Source organism: Syngnathus typhle, linkage group LG12 (genome assembly GCF_033458585.1).
Source record: "Syngnathus typhle isolate RoL2023-S1 ecotype Sweden linkage group LG12, RoL_Styp_1.0, whole genome shotgun sequence".
NCBI lineage: Eukaryota > Metazoa > Chordata > Actinopteri > Syngnathiformes > Syngnathidae > Syngnathus > Syngnathus typhle.
In genome coordinates this window covers 5,300,087-5,318,341 of record NC_083749.1, presented here as the reverse complement: position 1 = coordinate 5,318,341, position 18,255 = coordinate 5,300,087, and the positions used below count along the sequence as shown (strand labels likewise).

The following is an 18,255-nucleotide window of genomic DNA, read 5'->3' as shown; positions in this document are numbered from 1 at the left end:
AATCTAATTTTCGGTATTTTCTGCAAAATTGATCATTTGCAGCCCTTTTATTTTTATTTTTTTTAGCACAAACGTGGCGCTTTGCTCCTCATGGATGAGGCATTTCCTGGACTTCCTGTGACAGGAAGCAGTGAGAAACGCCTGTGATCACACAATTCCATAAAATGCAGGCATACGATTCCATTCGTGCAACTTGGCTCTATTTAAATAAAATTATACGTGTCAAGTAATACGGTGCTATTTTTCCTCTTTTAAAAACATACACCCTAAAAGTTGAAGTGGACTAGAAGGAATTAATGGCACCACCTACTGCTGAGAGTATGAAAAAAACAACAAGAAGGTGTCAAGTTCAAATGAGACATTTTATGTAGACGCCACACACGACGGCATTCACCACATCGATTTTTTCTTATGAAAATAAGTCATCCAGGCGCGCAAATAGAACATCTTGGCAACAACGACACGGCATCACGTCGCCACTCAAATGACCATGTGACAAAAAGACGACGAGGAAGAAAAGATTACAGGCAATAAGAAAGAGCGTTTCGCAACAAACATGCAGGATTTGGAAACAGGAATGTATGGCGAGAAACGGGAAAATGTATTGCATATTTTCAAGCGGGATTTAGACCATGGTGAGTTTTAGAAGGGAAAGAAAATTGGTTTTGCTAGTTGTGTTCTATTTTTAAGATGACTTTGTTTTCAATCACATTGAGGAATTAAAATGAGTGCATTTAGAAAACATGTTTGCCAGGTTTTATTAGTTTTCAAGAATTTGAAAGCATCATTCCCACCATAAGATTTTGGAACGTAATCGTTGAGAAAATTACACCCCTCTCGCAAAAACAGCTGACTTGCTTTATTTGCGATGTAAGGGCGAATTGATTTCAGAGATAAAGTGTCTATGCTACATCAAAACACGCAATCAGCTGATGTTGAAGCAACACTGGCCCTTTAAAAGTTCTCCGCATTATTGCAGACGCCTTATTAACGTGGAGAAGACACAACAAAGCAGCAAAAGTTCCCAGCCACGTTTGGGAAGCGATAGCGAGAGAGGCACCACATTGTAGAAAAAGGCCTTGGAGCTTTTGTTTTCGAAGCGGTGGGGAGAGACAAGACAGGGGATGACACAATCGGGGGAAGCGATGAGAAGACCGAGGGGTCTTTGAACACAACACACACACGAGGAGCCCGCACTCGACGTTTAAAAAGCAGAAAATGTAAACTTTTTTTTTTTTTTGTGTCACTAGAGAAATGCTGTATGGCCTTAAGATTATTCTTGCAAAAAAGCTTCACAGTTCATGTCGGAATGGTGATGGCATGTGACGGATGAGAGGAATTTAGTAGGAAGTGTTAGCTGTATGGCTATTTTTTTTGTTTTTTTCACATCAGCACCAGCTCTATTATTTAACGATCATCGGAGTGAAATGGCTCCGGTCAATGTAAAGTTAAATCTGCCTGCGAGGGTCAAAAAGCAGCATTAGCACATATTAATAAATTGTGCAAGACGCTGTGCTTCTCTCTAGTCCCGTTTCGGTGTGTTTCGATATGTAAACTCGTGTGTTTTAGGGACTTTCACTGTGCTCAAATGACAATCCAGTATTTGTTAAGTGAGGGCGGGCGGCCTAATGTAGCTTCATAGGTAGCAATTATGACGTCATGATGAATCGGAACAATGATTCCCATACACATACCAAACGTTTACATGAGGACATTGGCGCGTGTGTCGGGCAGCCGCAGGCCCACCAGGCCGCCGCAGACCAGCACGGACGACGCCAGCAGGATCGGGATGGCCTTGGTGATGCCCACCAGAGAGCCAAAGATCAGGTTGCCCATCACGGCGGCCAGTTTGCACAAGGCGTTGCAGAAGCCAAAGCCGGTGCCTCTGCAGAAGATGTTTAGAGTTCAGAACAGTGGAAAACATTTCAGTACATCAGTTCTTTGATTCTATCCGTCACCTCCTGTCGGTGGGGTAGAGCTCGGTGGTGACCACATCCAGGGAATTCCAGGCGGAGATGCTGAGGCCGTTGTAGAGGCACAACATGAAGATCATCATGGACTCGCTGGTGCCAAACCACAGGAAGAAGCAGCTGATTCCAGACAGCACCATGGAGCCCCCTACGGGATTTGGGCGGGACAAACAGTCACCACTCGGGGCCCCAAGTGAAGGCAGAGGGTTGCTATTTGTCAGAGGTGGTACTCTCAACTCTGTACTTAATAAGTGCATATACTTGTATTTTCAAGTATTATCCTTTTATTTTATTTATAGTATTTTGTCTCCACCCACGTGTTCTTCTGTATTTGTGACTTTGAGTGTGTAGGGCTTTAAAAGGCGGGGCCTGGACTGGTGAGTGTCGTGGATGTCGACAAATGAGTGTTGTTTCGATCTCAGCTTAGTGGCTGGCTATTAACTGGCTAACTATTAGCCACTCTGAAAAATGTAACAAAGAAGAAAAAAGAATACCATACTCACGTAAAGTACCTAAATCGTATTTGTATACATCGTCATGTCATACCCAGCATGCTGAGACGGCCTATTTTGTCCATGAGGAGGGCCGAGACGATGTTGCCAGGCAGCACGGCCAGCGTTCCCAGGAAGTTGACAAAATAGACCCAGTACGCGCTGTAGTCGTCGTCGAAGGTCATCTGACAGCCCGTCTTGTTGTGGTGGAAGGAGCTGTTGACCAGCCTTGAGTTTGTCAGCTTCATGTCGTCGATATCTGCAAAAGCCACGTCAGGTATGGGGGGGGCGGTGTAAATCCCACCTTCATATTAAATTTCCGACATGGACCACACTCTTGTTAATTTTGCTGCGGGGTATCAAAATAGACGTCATTTCCCATGGTGCATCAGCACCTTCCACGCCTTTGCTGTTTCCGTGTTCAGCACTTTACCAGAATGCTGCATGGGAAATCATTTGAAGGCTTAGACTCCCTTAAGGTCTGATTCAGCTCTGGTTTCTCTCACCGCCTTCTCTCGCCTTGCACTTCTGAAACGTTTCCATTGCACTCGTTGGATTGCGTGGGGGGAGGCTTAGAATTGGAGTGCAAAACTGTACCTGTGTTGTAGAAGAAAGAGTCGACAAAGGTGCAGTTTTTGAAGGAGGAGCCCACGGATGAGACGTCCTCAAAGTAGCAGTTGAGGAACGAGGAGTTGACAAACAAGACCGCCTTGAACTTCATGCTAATAAACCTGCACAGAAAAACATTTAGTATGTGAAAAACATCAACAAACACATGTATGTGCACATGTATCTTTTCTTTGTCATAGACGACGGGGCGAAGCGTCAAGATAAGGCTTTTAATTACCTGGTGGAGGCAGACATAATGGAGACAGAATTAATATGAACGGTCATGACCAATAGTTCAAAAGAGGCCCACGACATGATGAGGTAACTAACGCCTACGGATCCAAGCGGATTACCTGTCGTTAAGGAAAACGCTATTTCTGTGTATCTGGTTCTCCAGCGTGAAGTTGAAAGTGAAATCTTCGATGCGTTCGTTGGTGTGGATCTTCACTCGCGAGGCGTACTCGTCGGCTTGCAGGTGTTTGATCACGTCGGGGAACCACACAGACAACCCGTAGAACCTGCATTTGAGATTTTGGTCCCAATGGAAAATAATAAAAAGTAAAGATAGAAGTTAAAACTTCGACAACTACTGATTCACGATAGGGTTGGTCTTACCCGAAGGAGAGCGTGAACCAAACCGCTGCCAGTTTCATGGTGTTGTCTTTTACTGGGTAGTCAAAGCATTTCATGAAAGTAGACAAGATCTAGTGGGGGGGAAAAGGAAAGGAAAACAAAAGGAATGATATTCATTATTATAGCTTGTCTAAACAACTGTGAAAATGTGGTTGACTGAATTCCACTGTTAACATTTTTTACAATTTATGGTTGTTGCTGTTACACTTGCGTCCAGTAGGTGTCAGTACTACGCTGCGTTCTGTCAAAACCGTCACAGTGTCAAGTATGTAGCTTTTTTAATCCTTGCGTAGTTTTTATAGTTTGGTGTATTGATTATGTCAATAAATGCACACAAAAAATATATATATGTATATCAACAAAATCGGACAGTGTAGAACAGGTGATGCCCAACTTGAAAGTTCAGAATTCACAGCAAAACTAACCCCTCGGAGCTCGGCCTTGACTTTGGAGAAAAACTTGACCACTGGGTTTGCAGACTCGTTCTGCAACTCCACCAGCTCGTTCAGCAGCTTGGGGATCTTAATCCGATTGACCTGTAGGGGGAGACTCTCATCAGTTCATTGACTGTTTTCTGACGCCACAAGGGGGCGCTTTGAAGTGTCAACTCACAGTGAAGACTCTCTCGGGCTCTCCGCGAGCTCGCATGTTGGTATCATGGATGTGCTTGAGGACCATCCAGGCCTCGTCATGTTTGCCCATCTAGACGATAATTGGAAAAAGCACAATCACGCTGATAAACTGCACTCAAAGGTTTAGTGCAGGTCAACTTAAATTCACCTGGAGAAATTATGACGCATTTTTTTGCTTCATCTTGAAATCTCACCCAAAAGCCCAATACTCGATCTCTGCCATTTTGACTCTTCTCTCTCACCTGTAAGAAGAAGCGAGGGCTCTCAGGCATGAAGGTGAGCGCCACCACAGCTGAGACGCAAGGCAGCGCGCACACCACCACAAACACTCGCCAGCTGTGGAACTGGTAGGCCGACCCCATGCTAAAACTCCAACCTGTGCACAGAAAGTAGCAAAAAAAAAAAAAGAAAAAAGACAAACAATGCCTATGAGCGGCGATTCGGCATCATGGACTTTTAATGGTCACGGTATGTTGTTAGCTTTAGGGAACGAGTGCGTGTTTGCAAGTGACCCGTATGAGCTTCCTTCTGCCCGGTCCGGTAAAAAGCTCATTAGGAGGATTTCAGCTATAATGGACTGTCGGCGATGGCTGACTGCTTGCGATACTCAACGTGATTTATGTGGCTACTCTACAGTAAGTGAGAACGCCTCCGACAAGCACACACACACACACCGAGGAGAGCATCCAGACAAATCGGCCTTACACTGCAACATATACACACTTAAAACTGGTCACAGCAGCAGATTTGACAGTTTACATTTTAGGGACTACAAAAAAAGAAAACACACACACACAGCTGGTTTTTACTCCCCACCAGTCAATGTAGAGAGCACTGCGACAAAACCCACAACGCACTGCGCCTTGCAGGAAAAAACAGTTGGTCCAATCAATTGACCTCCATTATGATTCTTTCGTGCCGCCTCGCGTCACATTAATGTGTCTCGTCGAATCACTTATGAAATGTAAAAAGATGGATGATGCTTCTTTACCAGCAGCCTAATAGATCTTTGGATTATGGAACACCGACAGGGAATAGAAGAAATAAAACGATCCCATTTGCACATATGTCAGAAAAGGAGGAAGTAAAATTACGTGTATTATGAATGCCCGACCAGTAAAGTTTTTCCCGTCTCTTAATGTTTATTGTCACCTTTTACTAAAAGTTGATTTTCGTCCTGGAAGTGGCTTCTATTTCTTCAAGTGGCTGTGTCACGACTCCCCAGATAAGTGCTGCCACTTCATCAACGCGGCCGGCCGGTTATAGTATATCGAATGCCTTCCAGCTTTCCATTAAAACAACTAAGCCGTTGTTTCTCTCTTACCGACTGCCGCCCCGCATCCCTTCACTTTTCCATTATCTCTCACAAAGGGTTCGTAAATCAAGCGCCGACACCCCAATAGAGTTGGTGCACCCCTATATTGACCACCTACCCAGAAAAAATAATGCAAACACACCCTGAAGTGCAACGCTTAGTAGTACAGAGCACCTCTGCAGTAATGTTAGTTCTCATGTAAAAAAAAATATCCCTGGTTGTTACTTTGCTGCTCATGAATAAGATTTTTTATTTAATAATTTCTGCCCTAAATTTTTAAAACAGGCCTGTTACACTGACAGAATTGGCGCATCCTTCTCCCTGGCACTATAACCCGCGTCCTTGTTTTCGACAGTGTTTCGCTCTCAGAATGCCGCTCTCTATTACTTCACCGTTCCATTATCCCTCACAGAGGGTCCATAAATCAAGCGCTCCCTGCCAACCTGGCCTCCGCTCTTGTCCTCCTAATCTCTTTTGTTCATTCACCAACATTTTATTGAGGTTACAATTTTTGTTTATCATGTCCAGAAGTACAAATATGCCTTCATGAAGACTAACCAACCTGTCAATTTTGCGTTACAAAAGGAAAAAAAATGCATTATTATTTCTGCGAGCGATGATTTTTCTCAACAAAGCATTCTTTTATCGTCTTGCCTGAGTTGTAAACATTCAGTTGATTCAGAAACGGATCAATCACCTATGTTGGTCAGAAACTGAGTTTGATGAACTTTATTTTGCGTCCACACACAAAACATGCTTAGTTAAAAATAAAAACATTTGATCTGCTGTCAGTGTGTAAAATGAGTCCCCAGCTACACCGCCACCTGCTTGTTGTTTGCGTGCGTGCCCGAGGGCTGCGGGAGTGTGGGACATATTTGCAAACGATCTCACATGTTGCCTTTTATGGACGTCACTGCGGCAGGGTGCATCGTGCACGCTCCATTTCAGTTTGCAGCAATGCGACAGCAGCGGCAAAAACTGGAGTTTGATGTATTTTTTGCGCTTAAATAACTTCTCTCCAATTTCTGCAAATTGAATTTCTCGACCTAATGATGGATACATGTCATGACTATTAGCTTTAGCGCAGCAGCTATTACACAATGAAATACATAAATCTGGTATCAATGCAAATATTTTGCATGTTCAGAAATTAAATCCAGAAATCAGGATGGATTATTATTGTTGTCACTCACCATAGTGCGGTATGATGGCCCAAGCCATGGCTGAGGCGTAGATGCCGCCGATCATCCAGAACATGCAGAGCCAACTCAGGTGCTCTCCACGCTTTTCCCGCGCCAGCACCTCCGCAAAGTACGAAAACACAATAGGCACTGCGCCGCCAATCCTGCGAATAAATCAGTAGAAATGAAACCACATACTGACTTTCAGACGCTGAAAAATGTACTAGCTATAGAATATGATTTTTTTTTTTTAAACCCGCTTTGTTGACTTCCCCAAAGTTCCTAACCTCAACGTACACTTCCACAATGATGGACTAACCCGAATCCCGACAGCATGCGGCAGAAGAGGAAGGTGCTGTAGCCTTGCACGAAGGAGGAGAGGAAGGCGAAGAAGCCGTTGGTGGACAAGGATATCAGCAGGCACTGTTTGCGGCCCAGCTTGTCCGACAGGCCGCCCCAAAAGAAAGCGCCAAACATCATCCCCAGGTACACGATGCTGCCTGGAGAGAAGAAAGAAACGGATTGATGCTCGGGAATTGTGTGTGCACAAGTACGTAAACGTGGCGCCAAAAATTTGGAAGTCGTTTCCTGTTCTCGGGAAGAGTACAGCGTTGGAGAGCACAGTTGTCAGTCCGGTAAATAATGGCGGCGCTCTTGACGTGCTAATAAAAATGCTAATGCCTGCGGAACCCGGGGGGTGGGGGTCCTCGTTTTTTTTTCTTTCCACCCTCCCTTTTTGCGCCGTGTTTGCGGTGATGGGACGGATAGGCTAAAAGTAAAAGGGTCTTATCGAGCTGCGCAGACACGCCGGCGAGAGCCGGCCATTCATTACGCGGCGACAGCTGCTAGCTCGCCATTGCAGTGGAGGCTGCGCGAACGAACTCACGACCGACTGAGCGGTGGCGGGACATGAAAATGAATAAAAAAAAAAATAGCAAGGTGAAAGATCACGAGTGCAAAAATGGCGAGGGGACAAACAATGCGAAGATGCACACGTGTCGCCAAGACGCTTGAGACAGAAGCGTCGGCTCATTTGTTTTATGGCGGCGCTCACACTGAGTTAGGATGTGTAATAAAGAGAGGAGGCGGAGGAGGTGAGGTTGTATGCGAGATTGGATTTGTTATTTCCTACAGGGTTCAAGCAAAGGTCAGACCTTTGGAACATAGTAAACTGACTCAACACCGGCGCTGAGACAAAATATCCTGTCGTTATCGCTAAACGATACCTTTTCAATGTAGTGTGATCAAATGTTGATATTGTCGCTGTTATAATTTGGACTCAAATTATTTTAAATTATTAAACATTGTCACTGGCATTGATAGATGAAAAAATATATATTTGTAAATTTCAAAAGACTTATGAAAAATAAAACAATTTGTAAAAAAAAAAAGATTTATGATTTTGAATTGCAACATTTTAAAGAAACTGAATACAATTTGCATATTTAAATTTGCATACATAATCGCATACCTGCAACAATAGCCAACTTTTCCATGGGGGCGTTATTATTATAATTCACCTTCTATGGTCTCCACGCTTGCTGATTTGTGCTTCCTCTTTCAAATCCTAACTCCCCCTCGGCGCCTTTTGCGCGATGTTCTCACTCGTCGGCACGCCGCGTCCCGCCACATCCCGCCACGCTCGAGGTGTTGCGAGCCGCTAATTTCCTCGTTCAGGACACGAGGATCTTGGCAGATGACGGACGATTCCCAAAGGGGAATGATTGATTGACAGGCGGGATTCAGCAGGGGGGGATGAATGAAACATTAATTACACAGACAACCTGCCGAGCCCAGAGCTACGTTTACCGTTAATATCCTCTGAAAAATAGAAATGGCATCAACTATTAATCCACTTAACCTTTTCCATCTTAGCGTGGACGACAAAAAGTCGTTCGAGTCCTAACGTAAAACTTTATAGTTTCTTTTTATTGTGAGGCACTTGGTGCTATCGTGACTCATTGTTTAGTTCTCCCCCTCTCGTCTCCAGTTGCGAGATGACTAATGTGTGGAATGTGGGTGAAAAACAAACCATCCTTAGATTCGCATCATTAGGGTACACCTCCGCCGTTAGCTCATGAGAGACAACACAAGCGGTGAAGTGTGCAAACGAAAATGTCCCCTAAAATATAAGACGCCGTGCCTCAGCTAGTCCCTGAATGCAACATTTAGCGTCACAGAATTGTCAGTGTGTTGAGATGTGTGTGCTGCATGCGCCACATGGAATTCAGCGCGGACAACAAAATTCCTTACCGAGCCATCCGGCGCCCGAGTTGGGCACGCACATGTCCGTCTCGGCGCTGGGCAGGACGAATCCCACCACGAACACCTCCACGCCGTCCGACATGAGCGCCAGGCCCAGCACGAAGAAGAGCTGCCATTGGAACCTCCCGTGGCCGCACTCCTGCATGATGAGCTCGTACTGCTGCGCCAGTTCCTCCTCGTCGGCCTGACGCTCGTTCTCCAGTTCCTTGTGGCTCTTCGGAGCGTCACCCGCCAGTTGGCCCAGAGGCATCTGTCCGTCCCGTTGTTTGGCGTCCTGGTAGGCGGGCACGCCTTGGTACTCACCCTCGTAGATCTCATCTTCGTCATCGTGGCCCTCCGTGGCGTCGCTGGACGCCCCGTCCTCGGCCGCGTCGTCGCCGTAGCGCCTTTCCGCTTGTCCGTATGAATTGTACTCGTTCTCCTCCTCCTCGTCGTTTTGGAATCGATCGTAGCTACGGTGCGCCGAGTATTCATCCGAGGCGCGGTCCACCGCCTTGTTGAAGTTCTTCCCGGCTTGCTTCTTGGCTTCCTTGGCGATGTCCTTGGCCCCTTTGACCAGAGAAGTCCTGTTGTTGTGTGTTTCATTCATCTTGACGCAGACCAAGCTGAGCACTAAGTGTTTCCTATTTCTGCAGCTCCAGCCGATGGATGTACGTAGCTGGCGGGGAGACGCCGGGGGTAATTTAGAAGGTCAAGCGAGCAACAGCCGGATTCGCCGGTCGGCTGCCGGGATAATAATTAAGAGCTGAGGTCAAACCCCATGGAGCTGGAAAGGAGGCCTTTGAAATTGGAAAGCTCCTCAGTTGTGGAGGAGCTCAGCAGATGCGGCTATCAGCCTGCAGGAACACAGGGAGAAAGCACTTCATTAAAAGTTAGCTGATGAAAACCCGACTGCAGCGTCGAGCAAACGTCATTTTTAAAAGCTTGGTTCCGTAATCGGTTGTTGTTTTTTTTACGATTAACCACAACTACTTTATGATCCCGCTTTAATAACATGTCAAACTCATTTGAAAAAAAATAAACGCCTTAGTGACGATTTCAAGAATCAAACCGTAAAAGCTCTTTTCTGTACTGTGTCAAGGGCTATTTGATTTTACTTTGGTGATTTCATCCTGGAACACGTCAGCCCGTGTGAGTGAGAGCCCCCGGGGCTCGTGCCACGGCTGTCGTCGCCAAAGACCTGTCAGCACATCGGGGCCTTGTCGCCTGCAGCGCAAAGCCCTTTAGCTGTTAGTGGCAGGCCAATAACTGCACGGACACGTGTGAAGTCGCACTTTGATGAGTGGACACTTGAGATTTTCTCTGCTTTTCAAAATTATTTTAGTTTTTATGTCCAAATTGAGCTAGCCCCACCCCCCAAGCGTACACTGAACAGTGTATCAGCGTGATATGTTAACAGTGGCAAATATAAAGGAGATGAAGTCCATCTTTTCCACATTAGCGCTAATGTGCTAGCAGCGCGTTCGTATGGGCACACTGCCGGGAGCAGAGGGGCTGCAGACGTTGGCTGAAGCGCCCAAATGGAGCGTGGCAGCTTGATGTATGGCGCCTCCGCTCACCTTTTGCTCAGCGCCATGAGATAAAACATCAGTCGGGATCAGTCATCTGAACGTGGGCGCGCCAGGGGGGCTCGCGGGAAGGCGCCCGGGAGACTTTGGTGCAATGCAGCAGCGAAATGAAGCGGGAAATGGCTCGTAACTAACTTTTCTTTGGCGCGACTGGGTGATGAGGAGGCAGCTGACCCTGGCTTTGGATGCACCTGTCAAGGCCCAGAATGCACTGAGTGAAGTAAATGCCTTCTGGGTACTTTGTGTTATTGACCGCGCAAACTCTTTGGAGCAGCTCCAGGAAAAGGCTGTCTGACCTGGCTGTGAGGAAATTCTGAAAATCAGACAAATTTGCTGATGGTTAGTCTTTTTTTATTTCACAGCTTTCAAAGATTTACTCTTTCCATGTACTACATAACTCTATTTTAGTTTCTTAATTTGACTTAACGACTTAATGAATCAACACGTCAATCTTGCTAGCCCAGAAAAGCTCCTAATTTTTCTTAATGGGGTGCACTAAATATTATCAGACGGCCTCCTGATGGGAAAATAAACAATTTTCCTGCACCGTGGTGCTGTTATTCTTTAATCACTGATGTGAACGCATCACGAACTCCACTTGGACGAGGCTTTTGGCGAGAAAGGAAAAACGCTTGCTGTGTTCCGCAGCGATTGGGCAAGCGGCGTCATGTGACATCCAGGTTGACAATATGGAAATGTGGCGCCCTGCAGGCTTGCTGCAGCTCCCGCAGATGGCCGCAGTGAGCATTGGCTAATGTGCATCATGCGAACAAAAAGCACACGCCAAACGTGGCTGCAGATGCTGTGCAATCCAGCACATAGCTTTGTTCGCTTTCTAATGTTACATCCGCACGAGAAAAGTCACCATTGGGTGTCTTTGTGACTTCTCTGTGTTTCAACCCCCAAAAAGTTCAGATTTTGAATTTTAACTTCATATTTATTGTATCGTATGTAAGTTATACTGTTCCGTAAAATGCTATACATCGCAAATGATGTGAGCTTTCTGACAAGAGGGACAATGACACAGTGGAGGCATTTTTAGCGGATGTCAGCATTTTATGAGCACCAGTGAGTTATTGAGCAGCACATTTATTTGGAAGGTTTTGAGATCAAATGGTCCATTATGAGAAGGCGGACATGTTAAGCTTGACAACATCCACCTACACACACATAATGACCATCATGAAACATTAGTGTAGATATTCAAATGATTGATTTGATATTATTAATATATCATATTTTTCCAACTCTTAACTCTTTCGACTCCCATTAAAGTAAGACCAATTTATCAATGAGATAAATAAGCGATGGCTTCAGATTCCTACCAAATCGACTTCAGCATAATAGCAAAGTATTCCTAGCCCATTACCTCCCACCGCTAATTCCATCAAAGAAGGGTCCGAACTTTTAATGGAACTCCTCCAATCTGACTTGCGAGTCCTCTGCAGCCTGTGGCTCATTCCAAGCGGATGGAGGAAAAGGCATCAATCAACGCGAGAGGCGTTTGACGCGCGTTACGTCCCGTAATTAGATTTCTCTGGGCTGTCCCGCTCCGTGAGCATCCATCCTACAACCCTCCCTTCCTCTCCCCATCCCAACACCTTCGGGTTAGCTCACGCTGCAGCGCTTTTCTGAGTAATGGCTGCATGTGTTCCTAACACCCCCCTCCCTCTTTTATTACACACCCTCTGCAGACTCACTCCTCAAGGGGTGCTTGCCTCAGTGCTGTATTTGCCGGTACAGAACTTTTCAAGCTCCCCTGGAAGAGAATTTTTGCCCAACTTTTCCTTCAACCTCATTTAAACTTGGTGGGGAGGGGGGGGCGTTCTTAGACATGCAATATCTAATAAAAAAAAAAAATGAACCACTCACCATGGTTGAGATTGTCTGCCAGCCAACGCGTGGGATCGTGTGCGCTCCACGCTTGTTCCGATGGAGATGCTCGCCGCTCGATGCTGCAGTCCGACAAGAGCGAGAGAGGCTGGGGGAGGTTGGAAAGCGTGAGTGCAAGCAGGGGAGGGGAGGGGGAGGGAGGGAAGGAGGTAGGAGGAGCTGCACAGACTGAAATAATCAATAGGATATACAACAATTGGCCGAGACAGTCGGTGGAGTGTAAACAGGCAGTTAGAGTGAGACGGGACCCTGAGGAGGAAGTTCACTCCGGGATGACTGCAGCTTCAGATCACTGATGAATTCTTAGCTAATTTCTACAGCTCCAATTTTACCTTCTGGTGTAACACATCTAACAGTTGCCAGACAACAACAATGGCGGCTTTAAACTTCACTCACCATTCCTGGGATTTTCTTAAATCCGCTGCTGTCCTGCGTCTGAATCCACCTCCAAGTGTGCGCCAGTGTCTGGTGTGAAACATAAACAACAAAAACTGCTTTCAACACAACCTGGTGGAGAAGGTGAGTGAGTTTTTGGGAGGTTTGAAAACCAAGTTGGACCCGAACGTCCTTTCACATCCCAGGAAACGTCACCGGCAGCTGGATGATCGCAGATGCTGGGTGAAAGGAACCAATTCCTCCTCTCCCCGACCCACGAAAAAAGGCCAAGATGCTCATAATGGCCTTTGGAGGGCCATTGTAAACAATCAATGAGCAATCCCCCCAACTCATCTTCTCCAGAAATAACCACATCTCAAGCAGCCAGGAAGGAAGGACACCCCTTTTGCTCTTCACAGAAAAAAATATATTTGCATCTCAATCCAGCAGATGTCAGGGGAATGATGCGGAACGTCCAGAAAGCAACTCGTCAAGCCGCGTCATCACCATTAGTGATAAGTAAAGGCACTAAAAACATTTTATCTTCTGGTTTCAGTGCTTTATCGCCCCCCCAAAAAAGTCATCAATTGGTGGTATCATTAAACCGGAGCGAAGATGCTGCTGACTCAGCATGCGGCTGCATGTTGAGGCCCGTAAAAGCCTGCTGCTGTCCAGATACCACAGTGGTGTTAAGTAATGAGACAAATAGCTTTGAGAATAGCCTGGCGGGTTAACACGAGGTTAATTACATTTCTTAAACACAGAAGGGGGGAGATGGTGGTTAAAAAAAACAGGACTAGTTAAAATCGGAATAAACAGACTTGACAAATTTTCACCAACGTGAAAGCAGATTTCAGAGACTTTCATTCAAATTTGTCAAAATGGTATGTCAAACATTTTTATTTTAAGAAATCCCAAAGCGATTCTAATTTGCATGACAAAGGTATTTCGCTATTTTGCAAATCTTTCAGACTATTGTTTAACATTTTGCTTTTCAGCCACATTATCTCTTGTGCGCAAATCTCTCGCAAATGTTGAAATGTCAAGTGCCTTTCCTCCCGGGACCAAGTCGTGACGCAAGTGCTCACTCTGCACTCTGTGAGTGGGAGAATTTTTTTAGCAGCGTGATTTTAGCCAGTATTACATCACATCATGTCTAACGTACAGTAGCGTATTAGGCCTAAGTGTTCATTAAAAAATAGGGCAGAGGGTGATTGTCATAATAATAAAAATTGTAATCCTTTATAAAAATCCACATTACCATTGTGCTTTAAATTGGGAAAAAAAATAAAAAATACAATGATTTAAGTAAAATAAAACAAAAGGTGACAAGAATGTTTAAAAACAACCACTCCTTAAGATAAAGAATATAACAAAAAGACTGATTCTGTAATTGTCCTTCCACTAGGTTGGTAACGCTTTGGAAGAAAATGAGCAACACAAACTCCCGACACGCAGCGCAACTTTTCGACACTGATAGCACGCAACGTGCTGACATCTGCGCACGAGTGGGCGTCGTCGCTGACAAGTCTGGCCGTGAGAACGCTTTGTAGAGCGCGAGTTAATTCTAAGCGGCATGTGTGGGGGTGCGGTGGGAAGGCGACACGTAACCTTCTCGAGCGACCAGGTTCTCCGTTTGATGCAGGAATCTAGGAAAAACGGGTGACAGTGAAAGCAGCAGTCACAATGAATGAGCAAACCGCAGCCCAAAATGGCCGATTTTAGGCCAACTCTACATAAATGGCCATAAACTTTGCATTATGACTGAGCTTTTTCTAACCACAGATTTTAAGAATGTGAGCTGCCGAGAAGATGTTTTTGTTTCCACGATAGTATGATGCTCGAGAGATTGTTTTAACAAGTGTGTGTGTGTGTGTTTGTGTGGGTGGTTGCTAAGTTTTACTTCCCCTGTCGCCATTTCACACAAACACATGAGATGAAAACATTCCAGATCTCAGATAATTGGTTTTATCATTATATTGCTAAAAATATAGCTTCTACAACAAAATGAATCACTTTAAAATATGATTTCATAAAAATATTACAGGAATTCACCTTGGCTGAAAAAAAAGCTACTACACACGGAAGTAACAATAACCGCAATGTCATACTAAGCAATAAATGTCACAGTTTTCCTGGAAATCGTTTCATCCCTCTTCCACAAACACACACAGGAGAGCGAGGTGGCTCGGCGACGCACTCCTTAATTTGTCATCTCTCATTAAGATGGAGGCTAATAGATGGGCCTTGTGACAGTGATGTTAATTGTTTCGCCCCCACGTCAGCCGGAGGTTGCGTGGTACGAGCGAAGACGGTGATAAATAACCATCAATCATCTTGTTGTTGTCTATCTTGTACACAATATACATTCATTTACTGCTGATGTGGAAGCAAACAAGTTCTTTCTTTTCTTTTTGTTTCATCAGCTCATCATCTTTGATCTGCTGAGGAGCCTGTTTCAGGGAAGATGGCTGAGCGATGAAGGGAAGCTGCGGTGATTCCTGCGAGGCAGTCTTCACCACCACACACACACCTCCTCCTCCTCCTGACAGTGAAGCATCATGTGTGACTCACAGCTGGGAATTCCTTTGGGTGGCGACGGGCACGTCCTCGCCTCAGAATGGAGGCGACAGCGTGCCGAGTGTGCGTTTTATATGTGTGTGATATTATGACATTAGCTTCTGGCTAATGGCCTCTTAGCACGCTTGTAGTTTGCAGACACGCTGCATCAGGCACAGAGCTGCTTCTAATATCACCAAATATTGATAGTTATTTTTTTGTGCAATTTGTGGGCAAGGCTGAGCACGATGCCCCGCAAATAGCTGAGGTTCACTGTCCTCTTTACATCTCCATGCAAGTACAGGGTGTGGAGCAACAGTGTAGCCTGCTGGCTGGTCATCACACTACTCCATCTTCAACCCTATTTTACAGTAAACATTTTATAGCTTTGAGTAGAGCGCCGACCTTAGCCAACGTCGAGCTTTTCGGTCTTGATGGAGGTAATAAAGCGGATTCCTCAACCGCTTTATAGTCCCCCACACGCCTCAATATTTGCTCGTTTTACATTCGTCCCCATTTTCACTCGGTAAAAAAAGGGGGAGATTGCTGAGCTGGCAAAAACCCGCCTGTCCGGCGAAGGTCAAAGCGTTCCCGCGTCGCTGATAAATGAGTCGCACGCCGCGCAATGACGTTCTGCTTCATTGAGTTTAACGTGACTAAAGGAGGGCAAGCAGGTACGACGTGCCAAAAATGCTGAGTCACTTAAAAAGGATTTCATCAAGTCTATTTGACTCATAATTTTTTGCATGTTGGGCCAAGGGTTAGGTGTGGTCAACAAATCCAGTAGATGGCCCCAAAGGAACACACTAATTGGCACACGAACGATTGTGCTATTCCAAAATGTATTGCAATTTTATTTGAAGCTTTTATTTACAAATTCTGACACTGTTTGTAGATTTATGAACGCAACAATATATGTCATTTTTGAGGATATGGATGAGTGTCGTTGTACAAGAGGAGAAAGGAGGAACCCTCAGTAATGCAACTACTACTGCAATGTCTAAGGAATTGCGGCAGAGGGCGCTACTAGCCCATAAAGAAGAACAATCCCTATCTGGGCCCCAACAGGACGGCAAATAACTTGAAAAAAAACAAACAAAACAAAAAAGTGTAATCTGCACTTTCCTGTGACACGCTGACACCATCCAAATGTTCCGGGCTAATCTCGATTTGTCTCACTCGTGTTTCGAGTTTTGACCATGGAGCAACATGCAGCTGGAATGAGGATATGATTTAATCAGATTTCATCATCTCATTTGACTCATTCATGGGGCTCAGAGTGAATCACAGATGTCGGCAAAAGGTCACAAGACAATTATGAACTCGAGTAGTACCTACTGAAATGTCCAGTGAATAAAAATATTGAGATTTGTCACCTTGAACAAATAACCAAACAAATCAAAACGTCATTTCCACAAAACATTTCAACAGAACTCAAGATTGTTTTGTTTTTTTACTTAGCTGTGAATGTGTGGGTCTATTAGAGAGAAGGATTTAATGGTTCAAATGTATGTTTATGAAAATATATGAATTAACATTCCCTCTCCGCTATAGAGAAGCGTTACATTGTGTCGCTAATGGATGCCTTGCGGTTTTGGAGGTCTGGTGACTCTGCCGGATGACTGCTGAACTCGTGATGAGGCTAAACTCTCTCCTCTTGTACACAACATATATCATTGGTGCTAGCATATTATCGGTGTTAGCATTTGCGGAAGGAGGCCCAGGGATTACAGTGTGACTCATTAAGCAAAGGTTTATTTCAAGCACGGAGGAGGGAAGCACATGAACGCTTTACTGGATTATGTTTTATTCCAGGAAATGTTTATGGAATGTTATGTTCAAGACCTGACTATATACTTTTTACGCAATGCTGTATGTAGAATGCAAGTCTTTTGACATTAAATTGTTCCATTAGATCTCATGAAGATGGAATAAACTTTGACTCACCCTTATAGGTCCCTTAAAGATTCAAATGCCATAAATGGAAGTCCTTTTCCGGCTGCTAACTCACTTTTGATATTACTCCTAAAAAGAAAAAAAAATCATGATGAAAAGTCAAAAATGTATAGGAATTTTAAAGACTCAAATAAAGGACAACAGATAAAGTACACAAGAGGTTGATGTATTTTGAATGAACAAGGCTTAAAATAATTCTATAAATTTAGTTATTTTCCAAAGAATATAAATGCAATTAGATAATTTTCAAAAATCATATATTCAGGTTTTATTTCATTATTATCACAAAGCATCCTCCACAGATTTTGGTATATTAGCATCAGATCCTGCTGCAGCTGTGCCTACAGTTTATTGCCCGTGCGTTCATAATACATTCAAAAATAAAATTATACAATTTAATTTTTTATGTAAACGCTGTAACATGGCCGATTTAAGTTTGGGGATTTCCATGTTGTGTGTTTGGCTGCTAAATCTGTCTCTTTCTATTTCAAGAGGAATCAACACAAAAGGGGCGGGGCCTACCTCTCCATTTCAGGAAGTGATTCGTTGACGTCACAGCAGCCAGCGCCCCTCTGAGCTGTAGCTAGCTACACATGCACACGCGCGCGCGCAGAAGCACCCGCTGGTTAGAGAAGAGGAAGGACGGTAGAGAGGGACGTCAAGTGGACATGGCGAAAAGGGGGCAAGCAGTCTTAAACCGCATCATCTGAACGACACGGAAATACTTACGTACGTCTACCGAGGTCTGTCACCCCCCTTCTGTCTTTCTCTCTCCCTCAAAGACGGCATTTTGTTCTTTCCCCCCCGA

General features: G+C 44.8%; 1 protein-coding gene across 2 annotated transcripts; it reads right to left on the bottom strand.

Annotated features, from left to right (window-relative positions):
* Window positions 1-343: 343 nt before the first annotated feature.
* LOC133163900 (synaptic vesicle glycoprotein 2C-like) lies at window positions 344-18,100 on the bottom strand. 2 transcript variants are annotated; one of them, XM_061294213.1, is made up of 18 exons: window positions 17,970-18,100; window positions 17,439-17,516; window positions 12,954-13,022; window positions 12,537-12,645; window positions 10,961-10,977; window positions 10,656-10,855; window positions 9,085-9,932; window positions 7,151-7,331; window positions 6,844-6,995; window positions 4,578-4,711; window positions 4,316-4,405; window positions 4,129-4,239; window positions 3,686-3,774; window positions 3,424-3,588; window positions 3,059-3,192; window positions 2,517-2,720; window positions 1,959-2,118; window positions 344-1,885 (listed from the first exon to the last, which is right to left on the bottom strand). In XM_061294213.1, the coding sequence occupies exons 7-18, from the start codon at window positions 9,683-9,685 to the stop codon at window positions 1,702-1,704; spliced, it is 2,205 nt and encodes a 734-aa protein (XP_061150197.1). In that variant the 5' UTR covers window positions 9,686-9,932; window positions 10,656-10,855; window positions 10,961-10,977; window positions 12,537-12,645; window positions 12,954-13,022; window positions 17,439-17,516; window positions 17,970-18,100; the 3' UTR covers window positions 344-1,701. The 2 variants fall into 2 exon arrangements, with proteins under 2 accessions (XP_061150197.1, XP_061150196.1); XM_061294212.1 differs by lacking the exons at window positions 10,656-10,855; window positions 10,961-10,977.
* Between the last annotated feature and the right edge of the window lie 155 nt (window positions 18,101-18,255).